The sequence below is a fragment of the Cryptomeria japonica genome, chromosome 7, assembly GCF_030272615.1.
Source record: "Cryptomeria japonica chromosome 7, Sugi_1.0, whole genome shotgun sequence".
Taxonomy (NCBI): Eukaryota; Viridiplantae; Streptophyta; class Pinopsida; order Cupressales; family Cupressaceae; genus Cryptomeria; species Cryptomeria japonica.
This window is the reverse complement of record NC_081411.1, coordinates 415,148,804-415,167,412: the sequence shown is the minus strand read 5'-3', so window position 1 is coordinate 415,167,412 and position 18,609 is coordinate 415,148,804. Positions and strand designations below refer to the sequence as shown.

The window sequence follows — 18,609 nt, the reverse complement described above, 5'->3', positions numbered from 1 at the left end:
CATGTCCCTGCCTGCCTATGCCTCGGTTGTTTCTCTTTCGGTGGTCTCCCCTAGCTTAACTCTACCTACCTCCCCCTATGCTTGTCACTCCCTGTCCAAGGGAAAAAGCAAAACCCCCGCTAAACGCAAGCGCATTGTCTATGATAACAATTCTTTCGCTGAAGACACTGAGAACGACAACCCTTCCCCGGATTCGGAGGTTAAAAGGAGATCCTCCAAGCTTGCTTCCAAAGGCCGCAGGAAGAAGACCCCGGTTATTGAGAATCTAGACTCTGAGGAGGACCCCATTGGAGACAAGAAGGAGGAGGGCTCTAAAACTAAGGAGGGGGGGACGGGGGGCCTGATGGGGATGTTGATAATGTCAATATGACTAGGGACCCCATAGTCCCAACCACTGTTGGTACTGTTGACATGACTACCCCTGAAAGGAAAACCCAGGAACTCATTGATGATAAAGATACAACCCCTATGAACACGGACACTGAGGGTCTTATGGGTGTGGAAATCCCTGACAACAATGCTCTGGATCTTGGAAATTTGGAATTGGATTTAAACTTGGTTGAGCAGGTGATGCATTTTATCCCTCTGATGGACCTGGTTAAGGATACTGATAACTCCATTGTTGGTGGCGAGCCCAAAGAGACTACTAAAACTACTATTGACTTGGCTGTTGAGAACCCCCAGGAGGCCCCTGCTCTGCAAAAAATGGAAAAGTTGAGCACAGATGTGCTGGACATCACGCGGAGAATTGAAAACCTCGGCTCTGTTCTCGATCTGCAATCTATCAAAGAGGAGGTCAAACAGCTCAAGAACAAGATGGAGACTTGGAAAGCCCAAATGGTGGGCCTGAACAAATTCCATATGCAGATGTTACACAACTCTTCTCTCACCCTCTCTTTGTTGAGGGAACGCTATGCTGCCACTGAGGAGGACAAACAAGAGGCTAGGGACCTCTACAAATTCCTGTCTAACGAATGGAGCAGCACTATGGAGGCCACTGGGGTGCGCACCCCTGTAGTTTGTTTTTTTCTTGCTGTTGTTTTTTATTGTTAAAAAGACTTGGTTCCTTTTTTATGGTTGGTGTTGCTAATTGTTGTTATAGTGTTGTTTCTGCAATATGATTGATAGTTTTGCTATGTAAAAGGTCAATACCCTTGTTCTCACTGCGTTTTGAATCAAAAACATGCTTAAAATTTTCAATTGTGGATCACATCAAACTTGGAATTAAAACACCTTCATTTCATTTATTCAAATTTTAACACTTATTTTCATAATGTTAACAGTCTTAACTCATTAATACTTAAGGTTTAGCAATTGCTTGTATTAAGTTTAATGCTTCACCCTACTTTTTTAAAGATTAATTTATTTTCTTTTTCTCCTAATTACCTAATAGACAATATTTACAAAACTGAAATCACTTGCAAAAAACTTTTTTTTTGGGATAAAATTATTAATTGTGTAAGACCCACAAGTTATGTAATCAAAAGATGTTGCAGGCCATATTAGTGATGGTCAAAGGACGAGCATCTATATATTTAGCATATTATATTGAATTATATAAATTATTGTGTCAGTTTTTACACCATTACACTAAATGCCAGAAACCAGTGATACAACGGTTATGCAAGACAAAACATAAGAGTGGCATATCAACCAAATCCAATATCATATACATTCAAAGTCTAATTTCAAATCGACAAGATTCTCTACAAATTCGACAAATAAAAGCAAATTTATTCTAACATGTCGACAGATATGACAACTGCATGTGAGTGGCTATTAGTTGTATTTGTGGTTGGTGAAATTTAGTGTATTGCCTTTATTAAAGGTCGATGAGACTCGCATGTGAGTTTGCACTTGCTCTGCCGCTTTTATATTGTTGCAGCCCATGCTGTATCTCCAAATTAGAGCATGGTGTTGTAAGCATAATGTTCATCTTTCTAGTGGGATCCAGTCCCCAATATAAAACCTCACTTATCAATCCAAAAAGAGAGACTGTACTCCAACATGAAATAATCATTCATAATAACTAATTTTGCAAATGACAGACGTATGACCACACAGCCTTGCAGAAAAACGATAATTCAGAAATTTTGTCACAAAGAACATTTCTTTTTGAATTAGTGTTCCAAACACATTCATCTAGAACATAGAAATTATGAAGTCGCCAGTTTAGATAATCTTGATATATAAACCCCAAGATGTAATATTAGTAATTCAAATAGGTACTGTACACACATCATTCTAGCCTCCCACCTGCCTACCACCAGTGTTAGTTTCTTACATCATTATAAAGGAGAATGTTTGAAAAACTAAGGGTGCATTTTCATTGCCTAACTCTCTTCAGGAATTTAGCCTCTTTCTGTTTTGTGCTTCAAATTATTAATGCCTTTGACTCGGCAATCACAAACAAACATAAAAACGTGTGGAGTAAAATCCCAAATGATTCTTGCAGTAAGAACCATAAGAGTTTAATTTGTAATTATTGATCTTAAATCAAGTGTATTTTTGCAACTTGCAACATTGAAAGCTCAAAACATGTCATGAATAATAAGTTGCACAGTTTTTCTTGTAGTGAGTCAAACTACAGCATAAACAAGAAGACAAATTGACTTCATATCTGCACTAAATGTGGAAAGGAAAATCAAGGCTCCCTCCAAGAATACATTGATGATAAGTTACATACTCTCAAATAAAATGACCAGAGAGACAAAGGACAGCATAAAGGAGCTCGTCTTTACTCATCACAAGGAACACTTTGCATTCTTCTTAGTGTAAAGCTTTGTCTACAAAAGAAGCAAAATATTAAACACTCATCTCCTGCTGACTTGCCTCATACAATAAAGGAATAATTTACAGCTGATCAGAAGAGAAAATCTGCCATTGAGACTACAAGCAGCAGAAGAACACCCCTCTTTCATACAGGTCAACATAAATCCAATAAGCTGATGCCTCTGAACCAAATTAACAGGCCTTCCTTTTATCAACTTTCAGGTGGATATTGAACCACTTTTTCTTGGACCTCTCCCTGGTTACCTGCTTTGCATCTCTGCTGTGAGTACCAGCTTCTCCCTTAGCATCCTTGTGTAGTCCCTTGACCTTGCTACCACTAAAGGACCTCTTGAGTGTTGGAACTGAAGAGTACATGGCATGAATAGCTTCCCGCTTCTTAAGAAGTTCGTCTATCTGTATGTGATAACTTTATTGCTCAGACATTTTTTGCAATATGACCATTATAGTTCTACTAAGGCACAGTCTAGAAAATTTGACAATAAAATATGCTGTCTACTACTAAATGGTGATTGCTAAATAAAGCACTCCCCTTAGTGCAATTCTACACAATGTTAAAATAATACTGCAATTGCGCCACAGCTCAATAGTATTACACAATATACAAATCAAAGATACTAGTAACCAACAAATTTAAAGATCGAGATTATAGTAACTTACAAATTGCATTTCTTGTGAATATCTAGCAGTCATTTCTGTGAACTGAGCTAAGACCTGGAAGATGTAAGATACGTACCAAATTTAATTTGTATGCCCAATAGGTATTATAATACTTACAGTTGTCAAATGACCCATCAAGCCAAATGTAAACACCCACCTCCTTATATTCAGACTCAAACTTAGAAAGTTCAACACGTTTTGTCAAAATTTGGGCCTCCACTTTTTGGAGCTCCTCTTTTTCTTCAACAAAGGGTCCAGCAGAAACAGCTTCTATTGTATAACTTGCACTTTTGAAAAAATTATCGCCTTATATAAAGAAATCAACAAGATATAGCTGTCAGCATAGAAGAATAACAATTTTATCTGGTTTCCATGCATTACCAAGTACAGAACCAGACAATTCCAAGTTAAAAGATAGACAAGAATTCTAGATGTTTTCATTATTTATGTTCTATCACAATACAAATAATCCAATGCTACAAATCTATTCAAAAAGGAATCCCACGATTAAATGTGTACAAGGCTCATTAGTCCTAACCATAAACAGCAAACACATGCATTCCAGCCTTTAACTCAGACAATTCACACGGCTGAAAGCCATCAAGCCTCTTAAAAAATGCAGCTTCTGGATCTCTGGCAACCGCAATCTGCAAGATGTGAAAAAAAAAAATTCCTTTAAACCATGGGTACAATCAAACTACATTTAATATGTATATGAGGTAAAATCAACATTATTATAATTTATAAATATTACAATTTATAATATTATTATGTAAAATCCTTACCGAATTCGCAGTAGTGTCTAAACGAAAAACTTGGAAGCGAAGAAAGTACATCCCTGCTGATGTAACTTTTCCTGTCTTTGCACTTTCCTCCTGCAAAGGTGTATATTTAGAGCATTAATCCAGTTCTGTATGAGCCAGCTACCAAATATTGTTAAAGATATGATTTACTGTAGTTGAAAATTGATAGACTGAGCACAAAGGAAATAATTTATTAAAGAGGGATATGACAACTTGACTCTTACAAATGATACTCCTCCATATGATAAGAGTAAGACTTTGGTCTAGATTTTGAGGTATGGAGTTGTGGCCAATATTTTATCTACTTATGGGTAGCAGTACATAATCAAGTGGCACTTGATCCACTGACAAAGTTAATAGGCTCACGAATAGCCCAACAAGAATCAATTCTTACCCAGTGCAAAGCCCTGACACCAAATACAATGAGGCCAGTAACTAGTCCTGAGCAACTTCAACAGAACGATATCCCAATCCTTGGCATTAAACCAAAGCACAGCACTATCCATGCACCCAATGTTGACAAGATTTAATTTCTTTTTAAAAGTACAGTAACTTATTTTGGCTAATCTCAAGGACTTACAAAGCCATTGTAGACATCTGATTCTAAGTAAAATACAAATGTGATGATAGAACTCATTCAATTAACTAATCAGTTGAGTAAGAATATTTGGAGTTAATTTGTGCAACATCTGTTGGAAGCCATCCCCAGATGCCAATGGTCTTAGCCTAGATGTTAAGAAAATGGCTTAATTTCAGCTTTGAGACAGCCCTGTTAACAGTTTTCAGCCACTTTGGATATGATTTGTTTGCCAGCATACCTAACTTGAAATGAATAAAAGCACCTTTAGAAACAAAAGCAGAAAGACAAAGCAAGTTCGGAAGAGAACCAAAGGGTGCGTTATCGAAACTCAAGACTAGAAATTCAAATAGTATAACAGCTAGTAAACAGTTGGACTCAAAACAACAAGCCCTCTTACTTATGTCAATTAAATCTTCACAATGACTGAAAGTATGTGACTAAGCATTTGTTGTCCTCTCTGTTTTAAGCAGAATGATTAGAAATAATAAGGTTTGTGTGGGAATTCCAGGATTTATTACTTTGAGAAGGAAAAACTGTAAAAAAATTTCATGCGTTCTGTTCTAAAGCAAGATGGGAAGCTTTCCAGCTTTAGGAGATAAGAAATGCAGATTCCCAATTACAGTACAATAAACAATCTATGGAAAGAGGAACAGCTATTCTAACTCTGGGGATTGCTGACTGGCATTTATTGTGGTGGCTGTTGCTGTCATCATCCCTAATACTTCTGTTACTGGCAAAAGTAATATTCAAATAGGGGCCATTTAAAGCCCAGTTTGCAGAGAAGCCCAGTAGTTTGTCTTCTGCAAAGTTGAAGGTCAACAGAATTGTTCCAAATGAAAAATCAAAATGCTTATTCCGTTAACAGCATACTTCAAAAGGTTTGAAAAGTTTGACAATACAGAATGAATTAAAAGAAAAACCATTTATAATTCTGAGTTGTTACTGGACACATTTGATTGTCTGAGTCTCAAAACAGTAGATAATACTATCAAAGAACCCCACCTTGATGTCATGAAGGAGAATCTTAACCTGGAAGTTCCTCAACTGTTTCAGTGCATCCAATAAATTATTTGTTAACAGTGGATAATTTAATTGAAGACTGACTCAGAACTCAATAATGCAACAATATCTGAATGATGATGAATCTGATATTGACTGGATTGAGAAACTGCTTGTCAACCTGATGATGTCAAGAAGGCTAATGAATGCAAGCATTGAATGCCTGAACTGTTTTTAATAACCTGGAAGCTGTCAAACAAATCATCTGTTTTTCTTTTTCTCTTGTGCATACAGATTGAGGATGAAATGAAGTCAAAGGAGCTCGATGCAAATACCTGGTGTTTCTAGTTTTTGGTTGCCCCATGTTGGTGCAGCTGGCATTGCAATTACATTCTCTTTTTGCAAATCTGTACATCAAATAGTTCCAGTATAAATCTGAACTTTCCTACTGAAAACCTGGCTTATGATTTCATGTTGAGGGAGGAGGCAAGGGAGTGGGGAAGTGGAAGATAGAGATTCTTAATGTGAAACAAAAACCCATCATAGGGATATGACACCTTATAAATAGCTTACAGTAGTAAATAAATAGGCATATCGTAGATAAGAACCACAAGCTACTGAGGTCCCACAAGGTGAACAGCTGGTGACATTGGTACCATAGAGAGGGCGAATACTAATGCATCAACTCTGAGACATGCACCCAAAAACCTGCTTCTAGATTGAAAAAAATTTGATGTAGGCAACGCCTCATAAACCACCTCTTACAATTGTTATCCACATAAGATTGTAACAACAAACACACACCCAACACAAGAGATCCATGCACTATCACATTCTTAATAATATTCCAGGCATGATAGCAATGTAAACTCTAACAGGAATAAATCTTCAAACTGGAGGAAAAGGGAAAAGTCAGCTCTAGAGTCGGCTAGACCCATTTATCATTTCAAGAATAGGACATAGATTATAGATTTCACTATTAAATGAAGCTCCTTATGAGAATCAACTCACGAATCATTTTGCATTAAACATAATTTTCAGGGATAGAGTGAATAGTAGTTGTCTTGGGATTAATCCAACTTAATAACCTGTGATGACCATGCACGATATGTGGATGAGATCAATCGAATTGAATCTAGAAAGAGAGTTTAGAAGAATGGCCTACTTAGTAGTTTCTAAACATCAACTCACTATCAGCTGTCAAAGAACACATAGAGACTCCAAGGTTCCTTGGATACTGCCATTAAAAATTACATTAGCCCTCCCTTGTTGATAGAAGAACTGATCTCTCAGCCATTCCCCAGCACTATAAAAATTAACAGTATCCTCATTTTAGTCTGAATCAGTTTCTTGTTTCAGGAGTGGAACATAAATTTCTCTCCATGCTCTGTATCTACTAACAGGTGTAACTTCGGAGTTCACCACATGTAAGCATGATCTTCAGAGACTACGATTCCATAGTTCTGTCAAATGTGTAACCAGCAGGTCCAGAAATTTGTTTGGTCACTATCCCAAGCTGATGTCTTATGATTATTAACTATGACAATAAATTTTAGAAATAGCTCCATATTCACAATGCCAGAATTGAGCATAAGTTAATTCCCTTCAAAATGCATATTCAAATGATCAAATTTAGAAAAAATATCATACCTGCAATGCAAGACTCAATCCCCCATTCTCTTCTTGTTCAAAGTACAGCAACTGTTTTATAAAACAATAGTGACATAAGTAAACTGCCCATTTCAGTTTATTATAGAGAATGGTAATAATGAAATATTAATGAGTATCTACTAATAAGCAATGAATGGTAATGGCACTGTAAGCTAAACATACACAAGAATACTCAATGACACCCTGAAATTGCCAGTCACTTAACACCTCAAATAATATACAGAGATGTACGGTGGATCAACTAAGAAGAAACTGTAATGAATACAAGCCATCTTACAATATGCACAATTTTAAATCCATAATACCCTTCCTCATTAATTCAAAACTTCAGACAATAAATGTGTGCTAATACAATTGTTGTAAATATGATCTGACGATTTTGAAAGCTTAAAATTTGCTGTTAAAATTCATGACAGAATCAATTGCACTATCAAATAGTCATAAGAATATCCTTTAGGTACGCAGGCATAGACAAAAGCATTAGTTGAAGTCCATAGTTCAGCTTCCTCAAATTTTTTGGGCATTTTCGATACAATTATTTCTGTTTAAAAATCTTTGTGGACACGTCCACCATCAAATACATCTCAGCTAAGCTATAGAAAGACATAACTTAAAGATATGACATGATGAAGCCCCAACATAGTCTTTCTCAAGATATTAAACAAACAAGATCACTGAAACTAGGGAACATCAAAGTATTTCTAAGTAATTGGCAGCAAGCAATTTTTCTAAAAACAATTTAGCCAAAGCCTGTAAATATGCACAATAATAGTATAACGGTAACCAACCTTGAATTTGCTTTTATCGGAGGATGTTACTCGTATTACTAACCCTGCCTCTGCTTCTGTTTCTGTTATTGTAACAGAATAAAAGTGCGCACATTGCTTTTCAACCTGTAGTAAGATCACATCCACCCTCAATGTTTATGGCATTCAAAAGACAAGAAAATGAATATTAGAAATGAAACAAATTTAAAAATTCAAAGAGATGATTTCTCCTCACCCTTCTATGTACAGGCTGGCCTAAAGTAAGTGGTCTGATTGTAACTGTACCAGTTAATGCCTCTTCCAAAATCGTCGCTGATACTGTAGTCTTTATGGGCACACCAAGCTTGCTTTAAACATCCAAGATTCCAACAGTTAGTGATCAAATTGTTGGAGGATACGAGCAGCCAAATGTCTTAACGATTTCACAAGATATCACTTAAATTGGAGAGATACTCACCTAAAAAGAGCAGCGAACATGGTATTCACTGCTCCAAGGCTAGACAAATCCAACTCCAATTCTTGGTTCTCGGATTCAATTGCCTATTTCAGCAAAGAACTAAGTCTTAGTTTATTAATTATTATATATGCATAACATAAACACATTGAACAATTAAATTAAGAGTCTATATGCCTCCAACACAGGAAACTGACTCAAAGAAATCTGCATACCCCACCACTTACGGATAGTGCAAGGCAACTACTCAACTTCCAAAGAAAAAATAAAGGAAGAAAATATTGAAGCTAGAATTTATCAGATATCAAACAAATTTCTAAAATATCTCAAAATGTGTGCAAATAAACTAAAAATCATACCTCAAAACCAGCTGTGTCATACTGACGACGCTTCTCTGGATCTGAGAGAATACCATAAGAAAAGGTTATTTCCTTGAACCGTTCAGCTGCTTCAGGGTTGTTAGAGTTTTTATCAGGATGATACCTGCAGAATATCATTCAACTTGTAAATATAAGATCAATGTCTGAAAAAAAGATAACCAATTTACATACGGAGCTTCTCCTAAATTTCCAATTTTTCCCACTACTCATCTTTTCAGTCAAAGCCTCGCAAAGTATAATACATGGTAAAAGCAGAAACATAACCACATAAGTTTTAAGAGCAGTTCATACATAAAAAGGACAAAAATCAAAAATTAAAAATACAATATATATAGTAACCAGGAATTTGGAATTTACATATGGGAATACCATAATTGTATCTATGCCCAAATCTCTTGGTAACTAAACCAGATTGTAATAAAGTCATACCCTTATTCATATCCTAGCTTACCCTAATTCAAAATGGGTGTTTTATCCATGTCCCTGATCCCATGTCCCCCAGTGATATATGATAGAAGTGGGATACAGGCAGGCATGCATGCATTCATGCATGTGCTTACACACATATATTTAGACACAATATATAAACATTAAAATTGAAATATATAATATAGATATAAACAAACAGATATAGAATGTGCTATATACATGGATGCATGCATGCACATAGGTGTGTGTGTGTCAATCCTAGAAGACAAAATGTTTGTGGACTTGATGATCTTGTCCAAGCCCCAAATTTGAAACTGCTAAGAAGCAGCATGATGCAGTCAAAGATGTGGGTTAAAGTTAATGATAGCCTCTCTCTTGTAGCTAAGTCCCAAATTCCCTAGGTACACACACACCATCCTATCAAGAAGACATTAAGGCGACTATTGTCAGACAGAAAGAACACCAACTTCAAATTTCATTAAATACTGCCAAATAGAAAATGCTACGAGCAGATTTTCAACACAGCCACTTTACCCTAAAATAACCCGTGTTTTATTATTGAAAAACCAATTGAAAGATTAGTTTTCCAAGATTCAGTCCCTCAAGCAGCACTATCTCTTCATGTGCATGCCAACTCTGCACACTCTCATTTCTTGGGTTAAGACTGCTGTGAAGCTTCCAAGTCCAGCAAGAATGATGGAACTGTTGTACTGTCAAGTCACTCAACCTAATGACGACACCCAGGTGGTTTAAAGCCAATGAAAGAAACCCGCCATCTTGTTCAAACCCACCCCACATGAAAACTAAATCATTTGTATCCATGTCAATCTGATCAATGCAGGGATTCCTGCAAGACCCCTTCTCTATGATGTTTACAAGTACAACTGTTCCTCTTAGTATTTTTTAAACAACACCTACCAAACATTTTCTCTGGACATATCCATACCAACATTCAGGTTTCCCACCTTCTGTGAGAGCTTATTATATTCATTAATATACCCAATGACTTTAGAGTTGCTGCATCATTGAACTTCGTAGCCATGAGAAGTTAATACAAAATAGAACCCACATCTCCTACAGACCCTCACTTAGCTACTATGACCCATGCTAAGAATGTTGCTTTTCTCCAGCTCCGCATTGTAGCCAGTACAAAACTGCTGAAAAACAGCTTCTTCAGCAACTACCATACTGTTATAAAACACTTCTGCAACAGCTATGTGGCTGCTGTGAAACAGCTTCTGTAGCAACTGTGTGATCGTTGGAAAATGGCTTCTGCAGCAATTATTGACTGCTGCAGAATGACTTCCCCTTAGCCATATTTACACAGTCCCTAATTGCTTACATTAATTTGCAAATATCTCTTAACCATGCTTTACTCACTACAGTGCCTTTAGAAGCATTTTTTGAGCTCAAACATGACTTAATGATCAAAAAGGAATCATTTATTCTGCCTATATATACCTGTAAATCAACAGATTCTTTTTGGGCAATCCAAGATTACACTATCCTCAAGATACTCCTGCATCACAACATTTGTTTAAATTCGGTACAAAAGGTGTCTACTCATCCCATCCTTAAACATGTTACAGAATAGTGTTTGTTTATCAGGTCTGCTTAAAATATCAAAGTTAGATATCAAGACTTGACATCATCCAATTGAAGTTGGCAATCATTCATACGGTTGCCAAAAAGTCAATAACTTAGGCATAATAGATTCTATGAAAATTATACTGCTATAAAATTCATGGCAGAAATAAAAGATTATATTATTTTTAAGCATGTTGACATGTGTGTGTTTCTGCATTACAAAACATTAAGACAAAGACCTTCCAGTAATGCAAGAAATGTTTCCACAAGTAACATTTTGCACTTGAAATGTCTGAGAGGTAGAGTAAAAGAATGTCTCAGTTTTCATGAATCCAGCAGAAATTCAGAAAATCAGGTGCAACAGCAGCAACCCCGATGAATAATCTGGTACAGTTGCTTTAGTTGATCTTTAAATAGTGCAGATATTCCGCTACATAATTCATCAACACAAATCTATTTCAACCTTAGGGTAAAGCAAATAGAGAAGTTGCTCTATGTGCATAATTATAGGAAAACCATCCCTATGATAACAAATCAATCAATGAAAGCATGCTTAGCATTGTAGGAAAGCATAGAAACAAGGGACAATAATAATATGACATGGAGAAATCCAATTTGGGTGAAAAATCTAGAAGATTGAGTTTTAAACTCCTCAATCCACCATCTCAATAGTTGTCACCATAGAAGCAGATATCACAAAAATATCACAATATGTTGGAAAATATCAATCTAAGACTGCAGACTGATATTTTCAAGAAAAAAATGGTGACATTTTCAAAAAAATGTTGACTGCTAGTTTGCCCAAAATTTTCCAATATTTCCCTTTAAAGCCTGTAAACTATAAATTTTTTGGTCCTTTCAACTTTATTCTGCTCTGACTTTTTCTGCAACAAAACAGATTGGTTTGTAGTTTTACTATTTACAGTTTACCAAATGCCAAATGATTTTGATATCTTTACAATGGCTGAGGTACTTGCACAGCACCATTTGCATAACACAGCAGTTTGCACAGCTTGCAGATATTTCATTCATCAATAAATGCTTTGACATGCAGAAAAAAGTTGTTATGGCATGGAATCTCCAAAGGATGCTAACCAAAACATAAGCAGCTCTAAACTTACAACAGAATATTTGCCAAAATAAAAGAACAGGTAGTTTCCCAATTTACATCAGAAACGAAACAGATATTTTATATATCGATTTCACCAACAAATAGCAAATTTTAGGCTTCTATTGATGACAAATATTTTCCCTAGCCCAAGAGCTAAAATATGTTAATACAAGATTTGCTTGGAACAGTGGCTCCATCTCGGGCTAGACTAAACCAAACTTGTACACAGGATATAGCATGTAATAAATTAGGACATTAAAATCCCAGAATTTGCAAGTTCGTTTCATTCCATTTTCATGCTATATTGGTAGCTTCCCACCCACTCGCCGATCATTTTCATATGTAAATAATCAATTTGATTATTGAAGCAACTTGCTGCTATATTGAAGCTCTCATTCTTTGTTCAATTACATTTTATCAGGTGAAATAAATTTCCCCAGTCATAGCAAATCAGTGCAATACAAATATAATAAAATTCCAACAGGAAGTAATGATAGCATTTGAAACATTAGGGACAAGTAAACGCCTGCAGAAAGTACAACAGAAAATAATAACTGCTCACTCAATACATAGCTACAGTACACATTGACAATTCTGAATTCTCCTATTGTTAAGCCTAAACTCTTGCTCTATTAAATCTGCTATTGGTTACCTGTTCAGAACGCTAACATAAGGCCACTTTGCACTGAACTGTTAGAAAAGAAGAGCGAAAAACCTGTTATTTCAATAAGTCAAAATAGAACCCAACACTATTTAAGAAAGTGCGTAGGAAGTATGAGCCTGATTTTGTTTGACTCTTAAAGATATTCTAGGTGTCTTGCACAGGTTAATAATCTATGATTAACCATTATCCATCTCAATCGTTTTACAGCGCAGCTCTGCAACATATGTAAACATTAGCATTAGCTCAGCACCATCTGGTTACGTTTAAGCTTCTTCTTAGTAAACTTCTACTAAGGCCCATTTCCCAGAGGACGATAACATCATAAGTGAGAGTTAAGCTGTGTCAATTTTATTGAAACATTTGGCTTGTAAAGAGTCTCCTAAATGGTCATAACTTTGCTGTGTATGCCAAGTAGCCCGACAGCATTTGTATTTCTGTTTATCTCAAACATTAGACTGCAAAACGGCCATCCTTAATACGGTAAATCATGAAACATGCTTTGTGCATAACTTAACTTAAGCTGGTCTTCTATTATAGTCGGCATTTTAGCTGATGTTATGAATCATAAGCAACAATTGTAAATCCCTTCAACAGACGTAAATAAAAGAACGAACATATTAAAATGATCCTGTATGGATAAGACTGGGCATTCTGACAAGAAAAAGCTTTACCACGTTTGGTAAAGATTAAACAGCCAGTCATTTATTTGTTATTTTGAAGAGAGGTGCGGAATGGTGGTTTAATTTCCATTCGGGTGCCTTCCCTTGTTAACCATTGACCACTACTGTGTAGAGCAGCCATCCTTACTATGGTGCATCATGAAGGCCACAGTATCTGAAATAACTGAACTTTGGGCATAATTTCTATTAGATCGTATTCTTTATAGTCAGCACTATAGCTGGTGTTCGTGAATCATAATCAACAAGTGTAAATCGCTTTAAAAAAAGATGTAAACAAAGACAAACATATTAAATCGATCTTGTAGATATAAGACCAGTGTATACTGACAAGAAAAAAAAAAGATGTAAACAAAGACAAACATATTAAATCGATCTTGTAGAGATAAAACCAGTGTATACTGACAAGAAACGGGCATTTTTAAGGCCTAAAAGCAAAATGCTAACATGTTTGTGTTTTTAGTAAAAATTCTGAAAATAAAAACAATTTAACAGCTCTGTAAGCTGTATGATCTTTCAAGAGTTAAAAAGAAAAGACTCCATAATAACAAACAAAAAAGGGAAGGGAAGGGAAGGCACTGGAATGGCACTAACACCATCATTCACATCCCCTATGCTCCAAAATAACAAATAATGTACCAGATGCTTAAGTATTACTATGTTTCAAGAGTTAGAAGGGAAGATTCTCCCTCGCCCTTCACTCCCCTTCATCTCTACCCCAAAGTTGAAAAAATACAATTGACTCCACAAACCTTGAACAATGTTACACTACAGAAAAGACAATTTGGAAAAAGCAGAAAGACGACACTGAACTTGGGGAAACACAGAAGGCAAATGACATACTTTAAAGCCATTTTACGGTAAGCGGACTTAATCTCTTGATCGGATGCATTGCGACCGATTCCCAACACTTCGTACGGATCCTTCCGGTGTTCTACCACAATATTTTCTCCTTGACAGAAGGCCGAAGCCCCAGGCATCTCGTACTAAATCAAATATCACCGGAAAAGCTTCTTCACGGAAATTCCTGGAATCGTGCGCTTCAACACCCTAGTATTCAAGAGCTTTCCCACTGCAAGGCATTCCGGTCCAAAAAAACAAAATCTAAGCCACAAATCTTCAATCTGCAGTTTCCTTCTTGTCCTTCGGATCTGTGCAGAAATAATAACATTCTGCACTCATTCAGACAGAAATTGTTCGTTATTTGACCAACATTGTACAATACCGAACCGATTTGAATGATTAAACAGTGGAACACACAGATTTACAAAAAGAAGACAAATTCCAGCAGCAAATTGAAGCATTTGCAGGCAGTACTCATCCAAATCTACGGGCTTTCCTTCGCCTGAGAGATTTGACAAAATTATCTCCTCTCAACAAAGCGAAGAAAATACTTTTCCGAGTTTCTAAGCTCGTTCCCACAACTACGTAAACAATTTAGAAACAGTAAAAATCGGGTAGCAATCGGTTGCCAGGCCACATTCCGATTCAAAAAATATGGGCTAGGGCCGGTTTGAATTTAAAAATTTGTAATTATGCTAAATTGTCACTTTACTGTTGGGCTTAATCAATATTTATATATTAGATTTATTATGCACGCCGGAAAGTTCAAAATGCCCATAATAATCATATGGTTTTCCTCCTAACAGAAATAATAGTAATTTTTTATTCTGCTTTCAGACCTGCTAGTTTAAACTGATTCACTCGAGTGTGTTTGAATAAATTTAGTGATTTGTACTTTTCTAAATTGCTGAGCTATGGTGCGAAGTGTGGGGATGAAAAAGAGAGTGTGGGGATGAAAAAGACCTCTACATTTAAAGAGATGCTATTGGAGATGTGATACATTTAGTGTATGTAGTGTCGCGATTAAAACATTTCGTTGGTGAAGCAGCCACTTCAAATCTATGCTGGATCATTGTGCTCATAGGCCTTTCACGTGGAACCGGAGGGGTGTAAGATTATCAAAATTTGGCCCTTATTTATCGCTAATTTGAAAAAGACCTCTACATTGAAAGAGATGCTATTGGAGATGTGATACATTTAGTATATGTAGTGTCGCGATTAAAACACTTCATTGGTGAAGCAGCCACTTCAAATCTATGCTGGACCATTGTGCTCATAGGCCTTTCACATGGAACCGGAGGGGTGTCAGATTATCGAAATTTGGCCCCTATTTATCGCTAATTTGAAAAAGACCTCTACATTGAAAGAGATGCTATTGGAGATGTGATACATTTAGTATATGTAGTGTCGTGATTAAAACACTTCGTTGGTGAAGCAGCCACTTCAAATCTATGCTGCACCATTGTGCTCATAGGCCTTTCACGTGGAACCGGAGGGGTGTCAGATTATCAAAATTTGGCCCCTATTTATCGCTAATTTGAAAAAGACCTCTACATTGAAAGAGATGCTATTGAAGATGTGATACTTTTAGTATTAGACTCTAAGTTGAAAAGGACTTTTAAATTAAAAGAAATGAAGGCTAACAACAAAATGAGTTTGGCAACATGGAGGCACCTTAATTTTCCTCCCTAATTTGAAAAAGACATCTACATTGAAAGATATGAGATGGGTTTTAATATATTTATGTACATCCAACAACAAAATATATTTGAAGAATGTGAAAATCTTTTATTTTTTAACTTTCAATGATAAAAAAATTTAAATGAAAAAGAATATACCAAATTCAGATTCATTTTTCAAATCTCAACGGCAAAAACTTTTAAATCAAAAAGAATATATCAAATTCACATTCATTTTTCAAAGAGAAAAACTTTTAAATCAAAAAGAATATACTAAAATTACATTTGTAACAAATTTAACAACACGTAAATCTCTCAATCTTTAAATTCTAGATTTAAAAATTATTTATACATCCATTTATTTGTACAACCAATTATAAATGAAGCAGAGAATAATAAAAAAAATTTAAATTTAGTTGTCTTTTGTCTCATTGATATTAATGATAAATTGCCATATGTTGTTGCATAGAGCAACTTTCAAAGCAAGAACAAGAAAAAACGAAGTAACTAAATGCAGCTATATTTTAGTCACTTATAAATCTATAAGTTATAAAACTATGGAAATTTCTAGGGCGTGGACAGCTTTGACTGTGTAAATTTAACTTAAAAAACACATTTCCCTAGGTATACATGTGACCAATTATTATGTTGACTAAATTAAAGAATGTGGTCATTGTTTTGTTTTTTAATGTAATTTAAATATGTTGGTCTTTGAATGGAAGATTCAAAATAAGACCAATAATGGTGGCGAATGTCCTTTATTACTAAGTCATTCAAAAAAAACTTTTTTGGGTTTGATAATATTAATAATAATATATTATTAAATAAATTTGAATAGGATTAATTTATTACTTGTGTTTGTATATATGAGGTGTAAAAGATTTTTTATGTGATTATATAAATGATTTAAAGATAGGAAAAATAATATTTAGTTATTAATAAGATGAATTTTATAAAGATGCCATAGGTGAATCATTAGTCATGGGTAAAAAAATGTTTTTGACACTTTCTACAAATGGTGATGATGTAGTATTGTGGAGTTGAGTTAGACTTCAAAACAAGAGGTATAGGTAGATATGATTTTAAACTAATTATAATAAAAAGTTGGGGTTCATAAATAGGACCATGTAAGCATTCAGGTGGGGCTTAATGGTGGGGTGAATAATAATAGATCTTTTTTTCTAAATCAACATTGGTATGTTTTGAGTCAATAAGTTTTGATTGGATTAATAATTGTCTCTATATTAAATTACACGTTGTATATAATCATGTCAAAAGAAAATCTTTTAATAAAAAATTTATTATTATAGTATGATGGGATATAATTGTAAATGAAATGATATTAGCTTTGGTCCTTTTTGAGTGTGGCTAAGTTATATAATATAGCATAATTAATGTTTTTAAAATGAGGCCACCAAGTTACATAACATCAATATAGTTATTTTTAAATAAGGTGAATTAATGTATATATTTGTCAATTAGTTGTTTCATCTCATTGTCTTGGTCATGCTAGAAAACCATTACTATGTTTTATTGTTCTCAAGTTATTCTATGAGACTAATTTGATAAGGATGTTTATAAGGCAATTCTCAATTGTTAAATGATTTCACTTGGAATAAGATTGAATCCCAACACCTTTTAGATGCACTCATGTCAACATCATGTTTGGTATTCCAATGTGTTCAAACCACCTTAAAATTGTCTAATGTGTTCTCTAGAATTGTTTGGTCTCTAATGTTGGGTTGAATGTATTCAAAAAGTTTCACACAAGTTTACCCTTTTTTTGGTTGGTTTCTTATATCCCTTGGATGCCCAAGGGATAGAGGAGGTTGAGTCTTGACTTAGGGGATTTTTAAGAGGTTCAATTTGTGGTTTATGATTGTGTAGAAGTTTTAAGGTTTAATGGAAGAGAATCAAACACTGTCTAATTGAGCCAAGAAGTTGCATATATAAAAGCATATTAATTTTATAAATTATACCTACATGTTTACAACGCACCCTATCCCTTCTTTCTCAAATATAATTCTACCTCCAAGTTAATCATAATTCAAAACTAAAATATGGAAGGCCATAAAGAGAAGCTTCTGGAGTTAGCCAAGAATAATCTGTGGACATCAGCAAGCAATAATTCAAGTATTAGCCATAAAAGATCTAGGTATCCTAAATTGTAATTAGCTCTATAAATTTGCACAATAAATGAATAGTAAAGTTTAGTTTTATCTTTTTTTTAGTGATGTGCTAGGACATATTAAAGATCCCACATTAATGGAGTTTTGTCTTTTAGGTTAAATTGTTGGTGGATTCCTTAAATATTCAAATTTTGGATGGAATCACTTAACATGCTCAAAAACTTATACAAAGAAAGATTGAAATTTCACTCTTAAAATATCAACAACTTGACATAACCTATAAACCATAAGTTTCTCGTTATTAAGATCTTTAAATCCATAGAAGTTCGTGAATTGGCATTGTGTCACACAATCCAATGCATCCTACGAAAAAACTAATGATTCAT

General features: G+C 35.0%; 1 protein-coding gene across 1 annotated transcript; it reads right to left on the bottom strand.

The window, feature by feature from the left end:
* Window positions 1-2,426: 2,426 nt before the first annotated feature.
* On the bottom strand, window positions 2,427-15,111 carry LOC131033392 (chaperone protein dnaJ 16). Its single transcript, XM_057964616.2, has 11 exons — window positions 14,416-15,111; window positions 9,084-9,207; window positions 8,728-8,810; window positions 8,506-8,617; window positions 8,292-8,396; window positions 7,483-7,533; window positions 4,236-4,325; window positions 3,989-4,097; window positions 3,608-3,756; window positions 3,451-3,504; window positions 2,427-3,186 (listed from the first exon to the last, which is right to left on the bottom strand). The coding sequence occupies exons 1-11, from the start codon at window positions 14,550-14,552 to the stop codon at window positions 2,965-2,967; spliced, it is 1,236 nt and encodes a 411-aa protein (XP_057820599.2). The 5' UTR covers window positions 14,553-15,111; the 3' UTR covers window positions 2,427-2,964.
* Between the last annotated feature and the right edge of the window lie 3,498 nt (window positions 15,112-18,609).

What these genes read in the sequence shown, in the direction of transcription:
- LOC131033392 (XM_057964616.2), bottom strand. Translation starts at nt 14,552, where the DNA reads ATGCCTGGGGCTTCGGCCTTCTGTCAAGGAGAAAATATTGTGGTAGAA. An exon ending in TACCGTAAAATGGCTTTAAA is followed by an intron (nt 9,208 to 14,415) that starts GTATGTCATTTG and finishes GATATTCTGCAG; the next exon opens with GTATCATCCTGATAAAAACT. An exon ending in GCATGTGTTTGCTGTTTATG is followed by an intron (nt 3,757 to 3,988) that starts GTTAGGACTAAT and finishes TCTTTATATAAG; the next exon opens with GCGATAATTTTTTCAAAAGT.